The following is an 18770-nucleotide window of genomic DNA, read 5'->3' on the forward strand; positions in this document are numbered from 1 at the left end:
GTATCTGATGTGGATGAAAGCTGCTTACCATACATATTGTTTATGAGAGTGCTTCTGTGTTTGTGTGATTTTGTAATGCAGGTTGTTCTTTCTTCTTAACAATTTGAGATTTTGAATGCAGCCAAACTATTTGTAAACTGAAGTGGAGTCATTGATGTAGGTAAATATACTTAAAAATTACCTACTTTATGTTAGTTGTATGAGTAGTTAAATGTTATTTTTAACCCTTTATAGTGATATTTGTAGCTTTTTGTTGTTTTGCTTTCATTTATGAAGTAATTATGCTAGTAAATACTTATGTTGCATATAGTTTCTCATTTAATCTGCACCATATTAATTTGCTTAGTATCAATAAAAACGGATTAAAATTGCATTTATGTTTCTAGATGGCCCAAGATATCAGCCATCTAATAGAACACACTAATACATTGCCCGTTAGGTACAAGGGTGGTCTAAAAAGTTTCCGACCTCAGAAAATTTCAGAAAAAATGTCTTGGGTCTTTGTTAGGTCGGAAACTTTTCAGACCACCCTCATATTTCTACTGAAAATAAAATAACTCCCTTGAATCCTGTCTAGTGTATTGATTAATTTTAGAAACACCTGGTTAGTGAGTAGTTTTTAGAGTTTATACTTCAAATTACATAATTTATAACATACTGTATACATGCTATGCTACTATTCTAATGAGTCTCTCTTATTAACATTTTAGTGCAGACTTATTTTTTTATAAAAAATTTTTAATACATCAAAGGTCCATTGGCTACGCTAAGAAGAAACACTTATATGTTATTGAAGTGACATACTTAAAAGCTTAACAAATCAGAAGGTTTAGCTATGAGCAAAAAAAGCTCTATGATAATTATTATAAATAAATAAATATATATATATATATATATATATATATATATATATATATAATCTATTTACTTATATTCGTTATATAGAGTCATAGGAATCATTTTGATTAATGATCATACTATATTAGTAGTGAAGGGTTTACCAAACTGTAATGGGCTAATTGTTGGAAATGATAAACATTTTGCCCATTTCCAGGGTAGTATCCTGGGGCTAGGCAAGGGTGCATCTTTCTCACTTGTTGTATACCCATGCATATAAATGTAACTACATGTATTTATTACAGTGTGCTCAAATATGAGGACAATACAAGTACCTTGAATTTGTGAGAATAATGAGTAACAATATGTTGGCTTAAATTACTAATATTTATTTAATTTTGTATTGAATGTTGCAAGAGAAAATATATTTATGTTTTGGGACTGGTTTACTCATAAATAAAATGCTTAAATATGGAAGTTTTTAAATGCGCTACTGTAAAATCAATGGTTAGAGTGTGCAATAACTCTGCTGTGTATAAAATAAATGTATATTAAGTATCTAAGCAATCAAATATGATTAGAAACCTTTTGTATGGAAAGATTTTCACGTTAATCATATTTTAATTCCTAATATATCTCCCAGCAATGATACATTTCCTTTCAGTTTGTGGGAATTTTTGTTTAATAATGTGAAAAGAACATAATACCAACTAATAAATGAAAAAGAAACACTTTGTTCCAATCCACCAATTTATAATAAATGAAAAAGAAACACTTTGTTCCAATCCACCAATTTATTACAGGTACGACTAGTTTCGACGCTACGGCGTCATCCTCAGGTACAAAGTTTAAAGTCACAATCATAGTATATATACTCTCTTCTGGAAAGGGTGGGGGAGTTGTGGGAAGAGGGGGCGGGGAGGGGAGTACGGGGGTAGGTACGAAAGTATGTGGGAGAGGGTAGGAAACACCAGGAAAAGCGTTAGTGAGTGGGGGGGATTGGAAGGTGGGTTAAGAAAGGGGAAATTAGGGGAAAGGGGAGGGGATTAGTAAGCTAGGGATTTCATAAATTGGTGGATTGGAACAAAGTGTTTCTTTTTCATTTATTATAAATTGGTGGATTGGAACAAAGTGTTTCTTTTTCATTTATTAAAATGAACTTCCACAAAGTTGAGGCTGAAACTATTGAACTAATAATACCAACTACCCAATTTTGAATACGTTGGACACTAAGTATGAAATTGAGTCATTTCCTTTAAATTTAGGCTTCTGTGTTACAAGTATGCATACAGTTTTGTAGTAATCAGTTGCTTCATCATGTTAAATAAAGAAACATCACTTAACCAACTCCATTATGACTCTGCTGTGACCATCTATATCATTGCCATAATCATTATGAATTGGTAGAACTCTTGTAAATTAACTTTGGAAATAGTTCATTTTTTTAATAGTGAAAATTTCAAATGCTAATGTCATTAGAGAGAAATGATTTTTGGTCTTAACGTTTTCATAGAAGGTATCCTATCACGTTCTTATTAGAAAAAATCTCCTACCAAGTCCTCTTCAAAAGAGAAAGTATGTTGTTCCAATCATTCCAATTATGGGGAGATATGCATTATACATCTTCAACCATTACATCCATAGTTAAGGCAAGAAAATCTTCTCCTTTAAAAACAGCCCTTGGTGGGACTTGCTGCCAGTTTTTGTCTTAATTTATTTTATAAGTGTAAATACCTCATTATTGAACCATTTCAAATAAAAATATGTCAACATGTATAACAACACTTTTCATGAAAAAAATTAAGTTCAATTTTCACCCCACTCATTTGCATTCCATTCCATTCTACATATGTATGAAAATGCTACAAGTTAATATATGAGTATCGAATATAAGTCAAATATGATTTGAAATATCCTATGAAATGTAGGCATGACAAATGCTGGAACACAATGTTAAGGATCTGTATGAGTAAAATATGAAGACTTGTGAATTTACTTTTATTTTTGAGGCTGCAGTTATATTTTTCCATTTTCTAAGTTATTGATCACTTTTTCTCTCATGTTTTGGTGTGTAGGTTATCAAATTATTATACTGTGTGTTATCAATTAGTGGTACAAGTATAGCAGTTAAGAAAATTTTGATCATTTCAATCTGGTGTAAATTATATGCCTATCCTCTTGATTCATAAAAAAATATAGAAAGTGTCTCTTAAAAAAGTTCTGCTGCCATACTCTGGAGGTGAGTTATACTGATATGAATGAAAATATGCTTTGAATGCAAGATAATGCAACCCTTTATTAGATTGCAGTTCATTAAAATCTGCTCACTTTTTTTGAATTATCCATTTCAGTGAAATTTCATTAAAGATATTATGTAGGCTCTAGGCAGATGACATAAATTATGTTTGCTGGAGTTTTTCCAACATTAAGTACATCTTTATTGCTCTAGATGTGATTTCTGACTTTCACATTAAAGTGCATGGATGATGATATGATGTGTGTCTAGTGTCTGCCTGGATCAGTTCTTTTGTTTGTCACAGGATTTGTTTGTATTGGAACACAAGTGTTCTAGATATATTAGTGTTTTATTATTTTTATGAGAAAATTTTTATTAAATCTGATTTGTGTGTTTTGACTATGATGCTGTCATTGTTAATATCATTTTTAATGCACACCAATTTCAGAACTTTGATATATTTGGTTTGAGCTTTTATTGTTATTGATTTCATTCAATCTCAAGAATTTATGCTCTTATGGTATTATCGGTTGTTGTTTTAGCTTTAGATACATGCACCAAATAGTAGTTGAATACAGATTTTCTTTTGGTGGTGAATGTCTGATTTGCATTGTTTTTATCTGTTATATTTCAGCTTCAGATCCTTATATGAAGGAAGAGAATACAGCTTTAAGCAGTGGAATAATTATTGGAATTGTCATAGCAGCACTTTTGATTGTTCTCATTATAATTGACCTTTCATGCTGTGTAGTGAACAAAGCCGGTGAGTATACAGCAGAAAAAATTAAGAACATATGACTAGGTATTGAGCTTACAAGTACCTCATCAATGCATCATTCTTACCTTTTACAGGTTTGCTTGCCATGATCTGCCTGAAAAATAAGAAAGAACCCATAGATCAAGATATTAAAAATGAATGGTAAGTATAAAATTTTATCTTAGCTATCCGTATAAATTCAAAAAAATCTAATGAGTCTTGTTAATGGCCCTTGGGTTCTGGTTCCACTTTTATAAAATTAATTCTCACCTGTTACTTCTTTCCTGTTTCATGTCATGCCCATTAAAGGATTATAGCCCCAAGTAAATATAGTGAAATCTTATAGGTATGTGACTGATTGTACTTAGCTATCAAATCATCAGTGTTAAGCTATTCTAGTTTTAGTCCTTCTCTAATTTTATTTGTCTTGTGATTCCAGTCTTCTGGCATACCTTGAACCTGTGAAAGTCATCATCACATGATCAGTATTCTTGTGTTAATAGAAACAGCAACTTTTAAGATTTGATATGCTTAAAGATTAATGTGACAATGGCTAAAAAATGCACGTATATTTCCTATGCTGTTGAAAAATCAGTTTTATTCTATATTCCAAAAAGATTATCTAGAGTGGGTTACATTTTAGGGATCTTTGGTAACCATATTAAGCTGTAATAATCAAAGAACTCTGCCCAGGTTCACAAACCCTTCCTTGTTGATCACTGAACCATCAATGCTTTGTCCTCCTAAATTAAATAGCATTAAAAAACGATCATTATAAGCAACACTGTTCATTGGTTCTTAGTTTGGTTAACATTTTGTGGACCATCAATCCAATGACAATTGATTGATACCATTTCTAGTGTTTGTAATTGAGCAATTGATTCAGGAAAATGATAATCAAATGGTAAACCATCAAGCATTGTTTGTTGGTGATGAAACTTGGCCCTAATGTGGTTGACCAAATTTTAACAGAAACTGTCCAAATTCTTTGAGTCTAATGCATGTGTTTTGACTTTAAGTATCATTAAAAAATTGATCGAATCATTGTTAATATCCCTTATCTTGCACAAAGTCTTTGATCATGTGATCCTGGCTATATGCATTAATGAATGTATATGATGGTGCAGAAGATAATTTGAGGATATTTCTCACAGATATTGATGTTGTCCTTTGCCTCTTAAAAGGAAATATACAATGGTTGTACATGAGAGATGGGAAATACTTTTTTTTAGCTTTCTATAATTTAATGGATCTCCTTCATTTGAACACTTTTCCTCCTAATTAATTGTAAGCCAACCTTTTTTTGCTGTGATGGCCTTCAAAAATTCAACTTTCGACTTTATTATCTTTAAATTATTACACTGTCATCTCAGTTCTTCACAAACGTGCTCTAGTATTCTTTAAAATAAACCTTAAAGGTGTTGCACTTGAAGAATTATTACTTAGATGTGCAATATTTGCTTGCCCTAGCAATTCCCTGGGATTCCCCAGGCACCATAATGTTTAGACCAGATCAGAGAAAAAAACAATTAACTTGGGCCAATTAAATATTTTGTCATTAGTTTAATATTATCAAGGGTTATTCAAACAATGTATGCCCATCCGCCAATGTAATCCATTGTATTGGATGATCTTGGGTCCCAAATATTATTTCTGAATTCTTTTTCTGACCCAAATGACCTTTATAAATGCTGATACAGTGTTTTTCAATGGCAGTTACTTACATTTTTTAATGCAATACAGCATCACTTCTGCAACTTCCAGGACTTTTATTCAAATTCCATTTGGAGTCTGCACAACCTCTTCTACTTCTTCCTGTCTAGAACAGACATTATTCTCAATCTAAATTCCTCCTTGTCTTTCTTCATACACTCCATCCAAATCTTTCCTTTGCCATTTGTACTTAATACAGAAAAAATGAAACTCTCTTACCAAAAAACTTTTCATTACACCTCAAGAGATGGTCATATTTGTAGTCTGCTGTTCTAAATCCTAAATATTTTCTAATTCTACTCTCTCCACTTATCCAACATAACATGCAAATTTAATATTTATCTTTCCATGCCATACCTTTCACTAGGCCAGCATTCTCCTAATGTAGCAGTGACTAAACCATTACTTTCCTCAGTGTCAACATTTGCTTCCAAAATAATAAATGCAACACCCCAGTCATTAAACTAACCATCCACCAGCAATAGATCTCAACAGCCATCACTCATCACATAGAAAACGCTCCATCCCTTTTTCACTGCCAGTCCATGGCCTCTGTCTCTGCAACAGCACTCCCTCTCAACATCAATACATGGACCACCTAAACAATCCTCTCTAGAAATGTGGGTACCCAAAAAATCTCCTGAAGAACAAAATCCTCAAAACTTCTGCCCAATATACTCCTCGTTCCAAAACAAACCACCCAAAATGCCCTAATCTAATCACTGTGTGTATTCTTCCATGGAACTCACCAAATCAGACATGCAATATGCAAACTCAACCCTATTATACAAAACAATCAGTCCAGATCACTTTTATTCCCATATTGTATCTGTGTCTCATTCAAACACAGCCAAACTTGTGGTGGTAGTTACCAATGAAAACAAAATTATCTAATTAAGGATTGGGCATCATAGTATTAGGCAATGTTTGAGAAAGCAGAGAGAATGTAGTTTAATGAAAACTGTTGAGTCCTGGTAGGTATAATGCCTTTGATAACCAGATTATTGATAGTGCCACACTCTCCCTGGATGTGTATTCAGTGAGGTTGTATAAGGTCATATAAACTGTACTAGGACATCTTAGAAAAAAGCAAATGGCAAATTGTGGTGTCCTATGATATCTTATACAATCTCTCAACTTGCTAATTTTTTTTTCCCAAGTGTCACTTTTACTTTTTCCCACAATTAGTAAAAACACTATTTACCTGAGGGTTATTTATTTCCTGGGTTTATATATACAGAAATTATTACACATCTATCTTAAATCATAGGTAGTTGCTGAGTTTTGGAAAAATTGTTAATGCTCTTCCATGCATCCATCTGGAGGTGGAAGCCAATAACTACTGTGTGGTAAGAAGTGAGAGCAGATTTAACACTGATTTTTATTTTTTTTTAATGAGAGGGACCTTACAAAATCAGGGGTTGGCTTACAATCAACTTTATGTGTTATATTTAAGGCATATTCATAATTTTTTTCTGTTTTGACAGAATTGAGGAGCACAAAATCAAATTCTTCATTCTTTCTTAGAAATGCACAATCAACACAATTACTGTAGTTAGTAGTTTGTTTAATGATATGTTCTCATCATGCAAACATTCTTCCTGATGTCTATTACCTCTTAAGATCATTTGGAGATGAATTGGCAGGACGATTCTCTCACATATTTTAATCTTGATGTAAATGTTGAATATTTGTAATTGGTGTTTAATTGTTTGGCAGAGAGGGGAAGGAGAGATACAGGAGGTCGAATTACATGCAAGATCATATCATGAGATTAATTTTTATAATACATAGTATACATTCATTTTTTCTTTCATAAGCAAATGGAAAGGAGAAAAAAAGTTCAGCAATTTTTGGAGAAAATTAGAATGCACTAACACTTTTCTTCAGTGAGTTTTCATTGATGTAACCAATTTCTTTACGCAGCCTCTTTGCCTTTTCAATCTAAGGCGAATCTCTACTGCAAATAGAGCATCACACTTCTGTCTTGATTGTGAAATACAGTAAACTAACATTGTCATCAAACCCATGGCTAGTTAGGGGGCAAGAGAGAATTGTATCCTTATTCATTGTTACAAAATAAGTAATGGATTAACATGTAATATGAAGTGGAAGTTAGCATAGATTAGTAGGAGTGTTATATCTTGGGACAGTGTATTTACATGTAGCATTACACATCTACCTCATTTTTACTTTGTACAATGAAATGAAAGCTGAAAGACAGACCTTAAATGTTCCATCCTTTTTTGTTTTCACTTAATATTATATTTAGTCAGTATTTACGTTGCACTTGTTATGCTACGACTGCATGGTATTAATAGAAATATTACAACACTTTATTAATATGTCTTGTTGTGTTTATGTTAGTCTTAATCTGCCCCTGGATTTCATTGAGCTTTTCTTCATGTGCATTTCTACTCCATCGCTGCTCTGGTGCATGCATAACTACTTAATTGGATATAAATGTAAATATCAAATTTTTGTAAAGAGTATTAAAATAAAAATAATTGTATGGAGTAATTAAGAAAACAAATGAGCTTATTCTTCACTCATAAACCCTAAGGAATTAAAGTGTTTGACAGATGAAATAGAGCCAATTGGTGTTTTAAAGTTAGTTTCAGCACTATTTTTTTTAATTGTAACTGACAGTGGGTGCTACAAAATTTTTTGTTGTGTATTTATTAATTTGGCAATTTATGGCGTCTAACCTTTATTTTAACATTTTTTTCTATAGTAGAGAGCAGGAACCACTGAAGAGTAACAACAGCAACAAATATAGTGTTCATGACGAAGAAATGCAAAGAACAGAGGCGCCTCTTATTGCTACTGAAAAGTAAGTTTTTTTGCAATATTGATGGGTCTCTTGAATACTCTTTACTTTTAATTTGTGAAAAATTTAAATTTTGTGTGAATGCTAAGATATTAATTTTGCATATTGGATGGTAATATGCTCAGATTTTCATGATATTACTGATGAAAGTTTGAGTACCTAAGTATCTTACACAAGTTCAAGTCCCTCTCTTATCTCTGTATTTCTCTGTCCCTGGGCTTGATGAGTAATCCTTGCTTCCCATGCCCTGATGAATGACATATCAGAGGGGGGGTTATTTGCTTGCTTGCCATTCAAAGCTATCAACCGCTAGTTAGTGCTCTCCAACACCATGTTACCAGGACATTGCGTTTGTTTTATATGCTAATGTTTTTTTAGATGTTATATCAACAAGTTTCAAATGCAATCACTCGCATATAGTTCAATATTTCTCCTAAAATGAATAGTTGCAAAAAGTAGCAAGTTTTTACAGTAAGTGAAAAACTATATGTAATCATGTAATCAAAGATTTTGAAGAAACAAGAAATTTCCTTGTAGGGGGAGGATATGATATGCCATTATATTGCATAAGAAATGTGAGGAAGAGCATGGCTGGGCTTAATGATATCATGATACAAGTCAGACTCATGGTACTAATAAGGGTTAGGATTTAGGAAAATCTGACTGTTATACCATCACTAAATGCTAACTAGTCAAGTACATAAATGAATACACAACAATTTAGTTACTTAAAGCCATAGGAATCGACATAAATAGGTATTACTTGATTCATTTTTCACCGGACAATGGTAATATCAGCCATTTTTTATGTTGTTGAAGCTATTTATGAGAATTTTCTCCAAAAGTTCTGTTTGCTACCTTCAGAGCAGTGGTGTAGGCAAGGGGTGAGGGCTCTTCCCTAATCTCCAAAGTTTTACCCCATGTATATATCACCATGTACAGCTGACTTTCAGCATTAATTTTGGGGGGTGGATGCATTACCATAGTCAGTATGTTGAGGATTACTACAATGTATCTCTAACATTGCCATATATTGCAGATCAAAAAGGCTTACAGTGAGACCCTTTAGAAACAGGAAACTGTTTCCATGAATTTTTTTTCTCAACTCTCAAGTCTATTGCTATCATCTTCAAGCTTACATTCCTCCAAACTCTCCCATATTCCTTGTCAGTCTTCAATCCCTCTCCTTATCTCACTTACCGTATGATCTTTCTCCCTCCTTCCATAGCTCTCCTTCCAATAGAACCACTTTAAATGTACCTCCCATGTACATCCCTTAGCCCTGCAAAATACACACTAATAAATGATTTTGTGGTACAAACTGACCATATAACTTTCATGCCAAATTGTTGCCCCTGGAGAGACGGCAAACATGCAACTCATGCATTCACCACAATAAATGGTATCTCATAATACTATATGACATTATACATGATGGAATTGATCTGCAGAAGCCTTGATGCAGTCAAATAAATAATAAACTCCTAAGGATATTATCATGCATACAGTCTCTATCCTGTTCCTGCCTAGGGATAAATGAGAATAAGACAAAAGTTTAAATGGAGAAACTTGAAAAAAATATTATTAAAAGGCTCAAAAAGGAATCAAAAATATTACATAAAAAGGCTGTTCAGTCCAAGTTGAAACTACTTTCCTTGGTTTTTTCTCCAGTTTGGAATAGATTATACAATCTGACCTTAGAGTGTAATAGTAAAATGAACAGCTATATGTTTTAAAGTGTTCATCCTTTGAAAATTAATACATGTTTGAATAAATTAACTTAACTTTACTTTTTTGCCCTTTTTTCTCAAATCCTCTCTTACCAATTGATATATGTATTTCTCTTTAGAAGATATGGGTTTGTAATACTATCAATTTGATATTACCCTAGTACACATGGTAATATCGAATATTTGATATTACCATAGGGTGGTCTGAAAAGTTTCCGACCTCAGAAAATTTCAGAAAAAATGTCTTGTATCTTTGTTAGGTCGCAAACTTTTCAGACCACCCTCGTAGTCTTAATTTTGTCCTACAAATGTGAAGAAATTGCTGGCTTCTTTAATCTGGGTTGAAAAACTATCATAAAAAGAAATGATAATATGTTTTGCATCTTGATCATATTCATTATCGAGAAAAAATATGGGAGTGAATTATTTTATTCATGTGTTTATATGCATCTTCTTTACAATTCTTTATTATCAGTAAATCACATAACATAATTTTTATTCATATATATTAAAAACTCCATTTACACCTCATAGTACATGATATATATGCCATAATTATGTGAAATATATGAGATGCTCTTGGCCACCATGTTAATATACAGCTATTTTTGGGTAAGCATAACTGTACTCCTCCCAATATTAGCTAAATCAAGCCTCTAGTAAAATTTGGAAGAAACAGTCCTTAGGTATAGGGCTATATGAACTACTGAGGTCATCCTATTTATGAGAACTCATCTGGGCTTTTGTTGAAATCATCATTTTAGATGTTACCGGTTAAAAATTCATTGATTTTCTACGACCTGGGTCAGTTCTGCATCAATGTATAAACCATGGAAATTTGTCAATTTCTGCAGAAGCAACAGCTCCATCTGTTTTATTTAAATAATCAATCACATTCCCTACATACATACATATCTACTTCTCTATAATGTTGTCTGATAAATAACTTTCCCTGAATAGCCATTTTTAAAACATTATAATTATTCATGGAATCCATTGCATTAGACTGTACATCTTAAAGATGGCTGATGGCATAGGGAGTGCACATTTGTGGAAATATTAAAAAATTTTGTGATTGAAACATTAATCATTTTAAACATTAAAACCATTGTGTAAAAATTGTATTTTTATTACAGCTTAAAGAGGGACACAGCTGTTGACTTTGACTTCAAGAATGCCACTTCAAGGACAACTTTTGTCAAAAATTCAGCTGTGTGAACTGAAAATAGATGTGAGTTAGTGAAAAGTGCCAGTGATGATGTTTTTCATTTTGAAGACTGGAAAACCTATGTAATTGTTTACCAGTTCAGGGTGTCACAGTAAAAAAAACCTTTGTAAGTGAAGCAGGAAGAAGATTTCAAACTAATTAAGCTTTGTTCTGCTTTCATTCATATTATCTGGGACATAATTTGCATAATGGGTGTGCAAAGGCAGATATTTTAGTAGTGCAAAGAGAGTTGCAGTTGTATTAGGCATGAGGAAAGAAGACCTCATTGTTTTTGAATGAGTAATTATATCCAAGGAACAAGCGCTTCTGGTATGTGGTAACAATGGGCTCCATTTGGAATCCACATATTATGCAAAAATGTTGAATTTCCAAAATCCTCATTGCATTCATTATGTTGTGATTTAATGAAGTATTATTTAGAGTAGTTTTTAGAAATAGATATTGTATTGTATATTATATGTAAAAGGCAAGGTGGTACTTGTGTATTTCATTTTAAAATGAGTGGGAGTGTTTCGGCATGGCTACCAGAAGCTTTTTGATACAAACCATCATGCAATGGGATCATTACATACCTACTGGCCAATCTTAGCTTATTGCAGAAGTGATTGAAAAATTAAACCTTAAATTTCTTAATGATTAATGCTTCTCTAGTAATCAAGATATTTCCGTTAAAGTACAAGCTGGAAATTTTATTCTCCATACAGCTGGCTTCCTCAAACTTAACTGCTGCGGAAATTTTATAATTAAGTTATAAGGAAGTTTAAAGTATTATTGTGACCTAAAGTCAGCTTATGAAATATAAAAAGAAGGTATTTCATCTTTTAACTGGCGATTAACATATTATACAGATGTAAACTTAATCATTTGGAATATCTTCCATTAGTTATTAGTAACTGTAGGAAATACTGAGTGGCAAGTTTTGTGCACTCCCTCCCAAACCTTGACCCTACCATGGCAGCATTATGAGATATACATAGTTTCAGAAATAGGCTTTAAATTTAAAAATCTAGTCTTAATATTTTCAGTATCATTTACGAATTTGCTCATTATTAAAGTAAGGAGATTAAGTTAATTCACAATTACATTCATCTAATATGTATAGCCAATGAAAATGACTAACTTGGAACTCAAAACTATTAGTTAAATTGACTTTCACTCATTGTTGTAGGCACTTATGAATCATGGACTTAATTTATATTCTGCTGCTCAAGTCCAAATGAAGCTAGAGTAGGTTTACTCTCAGCTTGGTACCCTCATGATACCTCTTATATTATCTTGATAAAAAAGAAAATGATAGAATCTGTATCATAGTCGAATTTTAACAAGATTGTATCTGCAAAGAAGTTTGATGGAAGGGGTAAATAGTGCAGGTATGAACAAAATAATGCTTTAATTTGCCATGACATTATGTCTCTTGCAGTGAAGGGAATGCAATTTTTAAAACATCACATTATGAACAAAATGATTTGTTTGTTGCATTACTTTAAACAACTTATTCCCTGCCAAAAAACTGTTGGCATTTTATACTTATGAATACACAACAATGTTTATGTAAGTTTATAAACCTCTATTCTTGTGTTTAGTTACAAATGTCCGCATTTTATGGAAAGTAATGAGAATCAAATGCATTTTTACTCCCATGTGATGGGAATCTTCCTTTTTCAAAAGTATTATTGAGTGTTAATGAAATGATTTGCTGTGGTATTGAGATAATTTAATTTTTATCTGAGTGATGCATAGTATTATTTTAATAATGAATGTTTTTTATAAATGGGCGCTCGTTTTGATATATTTTAATAAATGATTTTGTATAATTGGGAATCAATATTCTGTGCCACAGTTGAAAATCAAATACACACCATGTAATTACTATCAAAATAACCCAGTGATACTGCTATGAATGGTTAATTAATGATTTTGGCTTGAAACAAAAGAAGAAAAGCAAAGGCTATCTTAAACTTGTAGACGTTTTTATTATATGTGGCCATTGTAAATGCTGAAAAAAATTACAATAAAGTGATAGCCAATTACAATAGCATTGGGCGCACCCTTTCATAAATTATTCAGGCAGAGACATGGGTTCAGGGAATTCTCAATAATTTCTAGCTCTAGAAGCATATGATATTCCACTTCACAAAATTGAATCTTTTATTAGCTTTGTATCTAGGTAATCAGCACATAAAACTTCTAATAAGTATAAATAAATTGTTTTCAAGATCTTAAAGAAGAAGGACACTAACTTTCTGATCAAACTATGAACATTTTTTTTCCAAGAAGGCTAAATTATTCCTCTATATTTCATTTGAATGAAATATGTGAGTAGGAAATTCATTTTTTAGTGAGTTAGGCCATTTCCTAGTTGAATGAAATAATTTGTTTAATTAAAAGTGGGAATGTAAGTTTAATATTAATTTTTTTAAACCTTATTAGAGTTTTTTAATTGATTCAAACATTTGTGTGAAGAACTTACCTCTTGCATGTACTTAGACATTTGTCCATCCTCATAGGGGTTTCAGATAGTCCCACTATGTGGAGTTACAATTAGCCCCAATCTTTTGTTGAATTATTTGAGTCTGTTATTGTAGTGTCAACTATTGCTTAGCTCAGATCATAAAATTTATTTTGACAGGTGCATGTTGAATAACAATAATGCTGTCATATTCCTTGCCCAAGTGCTGCAACAACAGTAGTTTACCCCTTATGTATTGGTTAGGAAACAACCAAGATTGAGATTATGGCATGATTAAAACTTTTGGGATCATTCTTTAAGGAGCTCACCCCCATGCAATCACATAAAGCTATATGACATTGGGATAATATGCAGATACATGATCAATTGTGGCAGATTCTTATCACTGTGAAACTGTTATGTGCTTCGCATAAGATTAAAACCTACAGATAGCTAATTATTTCATATCATGTTTTATGTACTTAGAGAAGCCACTGTGAGGATATGTTTGTTCAAAAAAGTTAGGTTTGTAGCATTGATCTGGAACAAATCAAATTTTACACCCATGCACCTGCAAACTTATGCAAGGGTTACTTTTACAGACCAATATTACCTGATTAACGATTGTATGCATAAAAAGGCTTCCTTCTATTGTTTTGAACTGTCCCAATAAAAATAAATTAAATCATCTCATATGCAATGGCATTTATACCTGTATTAACTTATTCTGGAAAACAGCATGCTCGAGAAATTTTTCTCTACCTAAAGGTATTACAGTTGTGTTGATACCTTCCATGGAAAAACAAAATTTTTCCCATTCATGAATCTCAGACTAATTTTGTTTTATAAATAAGGTATGTTAATTAGTAGGTACTTAAAGAAAGTTGTATATTCTCGTGCTTTTTATTGTTGAATAATGTTACATCTTTGTATGTTAGTTATTGCAAATGATATGTTCCCATTCTCCTGATGGTTAAGGACTTATGATGAATTTTTAATTTAAGTTCTAAATTCACTGAGGTAGGTTCTGTGAGATGAAAGTGAACCTACTCTACCTTTATTTTTACGCTTTTATTTTCCACTGCATTGTAAAATATGGATCAAAGGATATTTTTTTCATTTCATTTAAACTAGGAAGTATGGATGGAGATAAATGAAAATATGCACTGGATATACTTGAAGTAAAATATTGTGTCTCCTTTGTCCAATATGCTTGCAAAAAATGTTTGTAGGGTTGAATTTCCCCATTTGAAAAATTACCAAAATATAGAAGCAGTTTTTTCTTGCTAATGCAGATTTCTGCCATATTTATAGCTATCCATTGGACAAATACCTATGGTGCTAAAATCTGTGAGCAGAAACTCTTTCAATGAGATCATTTTTAAAGGTTAAAAAAACTAAGTAAAAGATGATTAATTGATTAAGAATAGACAGCATGTGAAACTGGCATTACTTAATGATCCAGTGTATTCTTTCATTGGTATCTTCTGGCAGTAATCAATGACAATTTTATTATTCTTGAACAAAGATAGATATTAGATTGCCAATTAAGTGTAATATGTGTATGAATTTTATAAGTGAAGTGTGAAATATATTGAATTCATTTATAAAATTTGCTGTTATAATGAAGTGGATAGTTAATGCAGTGATGCTGCATGATAGGCATTGGAAATTACATTACCACCATTGTTTAGACATTGCATCTCTATAAAATTGGCAAAGGGAATGAAAAATTATCTACTTTTCATGTAATTGATGTTAAGGAAAAAATATAACTATTTTTGGTCATAAGCTATGCAGGCTTTTAGTAGGTCAACTTTGGGCATTGATGTATGTACCTATGGAAGTGCAAAATGTAATAATCAATGTAATTTTTTTAGTAATTGCATGTCCCTTGAGTTGCTTTATTTAATCTGCTAATTTAAAAATGGACAGCAAATAATTTGTCTAGTTTTTCAAAAGTTACTTGTCTCTGCATTTCAAAATCTCTTTGTGATTTATATGACTGTTCCCACAATTTTTATTTTAAATCTTTTGGACATGTAATTTGTCTCAGAGGCTCATGGCATGCTTAGCATTGCCATGGCATGGCACTGCTTGGAGCATTAAGTTCAGCTGACTTTGTGCCTGGGGAGTCCCTAACCACCAGGGGTGGTATTTAGAAGCACTCTTTCTTTGCTTGCACACAGCACGCCATGGCGTGGTACTGCAGAGTTAGGGATGTTAACCACCCATAAGCACCATACTGCAACACTGCATAGTGGGCCGTCATGAGCACCTTCCATAATTGGTAATGAGGTGCATATATTGAGCATATTGAATGAGATTTGATGCCAAACTAGAAAACTGCTTAGAGAATAAAACTGCAAAAATCGCATAAAGTATATTTTTCAACCGTAAAAACAATCTAAATAAAGGGGTATACAACTTGAAAAAAAAGGGTAATTTGCCTCCATTAAATTATGCTATAATGGAAGCTAGAGCACCCCTTGTTCATTTAAAACCTCTGCAGATAGCTCTGGAAATAGAATTTCAAACCATGATATTGAAAAAATGTAGAACTAGAATTACACACTCACTTTTTGCAATGAAAATATCGGAGACAATGTATAACAAATCACTGGAGGTTCTCTGGGGTCTCATGCTACCAGGATTTACATAGTTCAGGTATTGCACTGGACATAATAATTTATGACTTGGTTTTGGGCTAAATTAAGATACTTTTAGAGAAAAATGATAATGGGGCCATTGTGTGTTGTTAAATTATTTGATATTTTCAATGGATGGTTAGAATCAGTTTTGGTAGTAATCCATGCATGTCTGTACAACCCTTGGTCAAAATAATTAGAAGTTGGCACTGGGTATTTTGATTGTATATTTTTAAGCATTCATGTTTTATTGTTAAAAAGATAAAAAAGTAGCCAATGGGATTTAATTTAGTAAATAAATCTGTTTGCTAGTCTTTACTGTTGTTGATGTGATTCAGTGATATGAGTGGAAATAAAGAATTGATTGTCTGGTTTCCGATTTCACATACAATGTATTTGTTTCAGATTCTATGTATGAGTGACATATTTTTGTGTTAAATATAGACTGTTAATTTACTATGATTTTACGCTTAATTGTCCACAGTGTGCTTTGTGATGATACATTTTAGTCAATATGTCACCTGTTAACTATGTTTTTGCAATGATCATTTGGGACAAAGCAATTGTAACTCCAAAATTTGCAACAAATATAATATTTTGTACAAGTGATTATTTGTTTCTTTCGACCCAATCTTGGAGATTTTTTAGGCGCCAGATCTTCAAGGAAAACCAAAGCTGGCACAGGGAAAGGAACTGGCCCCCCTACTCTGATGTATGAATTTCACACACCATTGGGCTTACCACTGGATGAACTTTACCATTACCTATGAAACCAACCTTAGAGTTGATTTCAGGTACTCAGGTACCTAATTGAAAATTGGCTTTGATTTTGGTAGGTTCTGTTTGTGTGCATTTGTGCAAATGATTTCTGGAACTGATTTTTAACAACTCCCCTTTCACTTTCATTAATAAACTCATCCAAGAGATAATGAAATTCCATTTTGGCATGAAAATGTTTTTAAAAAGTATGAAGGGAGATGGAGAGATATTAGAAATTATTGGGGCTATAGTTTGAAAGTTATTTTTAGCGAAGTGGAAGAGAGTCAATTAGTCATGGTACTGAATAGGAAAATGGGGAGGGTATTGAATATACTTGTAGAGTAGGTGAGTGATAGAATTTTAATTAGTAGGCATGAAAATAAGCCTGAATAACCTGAAGTTAATGTCAAAAAAAGGTGTACTAGCCAAAAAGTACTTGCAAGGAGGAAGAAAGAAGTATGTAGATAAATGGTAATATGATCAATTAGGGAAAATAATTGGGATAACAATGCAACAATTTCAGAGAGTAAAAATAATTCGCCTTGACTAAGATTCGAACCCAGATTCCTCAATATACGGTCGAGTGCTTTAGCCAGTTAAGCTATCGAGGCGCCCAGGTGGATGCCTCGATAGCTTAACTGGCTAAAGCACTCGACCGTATATTGAGGAATCTGGGTTCAAATCTTAGTCAAGGCGAATGATTTTTACTCTCTGAAATTGTTGCATTGAAATGCACATTAGCGGATGACTCTGTTAAAAGTTACTGTTGCGGCATCTCCTGCGGTTTCTTTGGAAATTGGGATAACTTGCTAGGAAACATTAATGTTCCAGCAATGAAGGATCTGAATGCTGAGGTAGGCCAAGGGGAAGATGAGAGGCAGGAGAGTATGGTTTTGGAGTTATAGAAATACCGTTTTTCCCATCGATAACGCCCACCCAGGACTTGGTAGTTATTATTAATTTGTATATATACCGCATGGCCAGGGCTTCATAGTTATCTTGAAGGTGTATAGATGCCACACATCTGTACGTACATGTGCATATGTATAAAATGGAATGCAATTAGAAAGGTAAGGTTCCAGACTAATTTATTTTTGTGAGACTCTTCTTTACATTATTATATACATAGGTATGTGAATGTATGAATTTTGTAAATTTTCATTACACTGCATTTAATTCATTATGCCCATCGTCATTTTTTTCGATCATCTGAACATTTTTGTGTAAATAACCCACTCGTTATCAATGGGAAAATACAGTAATTGTGGGGAACATTGGACTAGCCAAGGGGGCAGTTGCCACCCTAACCTCCAAAGCTCTTTTGCCGAGAACCTCTATCTTTCAACATTAACTGGGGAAGGGGGTGTTGGGGATGTTTTGGCCTCCTAAGAGTGACAAAAAGGCGAAAATGTCTTCAACCTTGCTACGCTAAGCCAAAGCCCTCTCCAAAATGTATTTACTATTTATTTAAGAATTACGTTGCAATTAGGTAATTGTCCTGGTGGCAGGTAAGTGTCCTGGTGGTGGTATACTAATTTGATGAGATGCAAACTGCTAATCCAGCTGTCAGAGTTCATTCCTTT

The 18770-nt window shown here is 32.8% G+C and overlaps 1 protein-coding gene across 4 annotated transcripts in view; it reads left to right on the forward strand.

Moving 5' to 3' along the window:
* Positions 1-17022, forward strand: part of Fas2 (fasciclin 2) — a 552110-nt gene extending 535088 nt beyond the window's left edge. For 3 of the 4 annotated variants that reach the window (XM_071585273.1, XM_071585271.1, XM_071585270.1), the window contains 4 exons: positions 3708-3836; positions 3926-3992; positions 8278-8376; positions 11240-17022. In XM_071585273.1, the coding sequence (XP_071441374.1) occupies positions 3708-3836; positions 3926-3992; positions 8278-8376; positions 11240-11321 (377 nt within the window). In that variant the 3' untranslated portion in view covers positions 11322-17022. Of the gene's footprint in view, positions 1-3707; positions 3837-3925; positions 3993-4139; positions 4177-8277; positions 8377-11239 lie in introns of those variants that run through there. The other variant, XM_071585274.1, reaches the window with a different exon arrangement.
* The last annotated feature ends 1748 nt before the right edge of the window (positions 17023-18770 follow it).

This window comes from Hetaerina americana, unplaced genomic scaffold (assembly GCF_022747635.1).
Source record: "Hetaerina americana unplaced genomic scaffold, ioHetAmer1.1.p SCAF_2, whole genome shotgun sequence".
Lineage (NCBI taxonomy): Eukaryota > Metazoa > Arthropoda > Insecta > Odonata > Calopterygidae > Hetaerina > Hetaerina americana.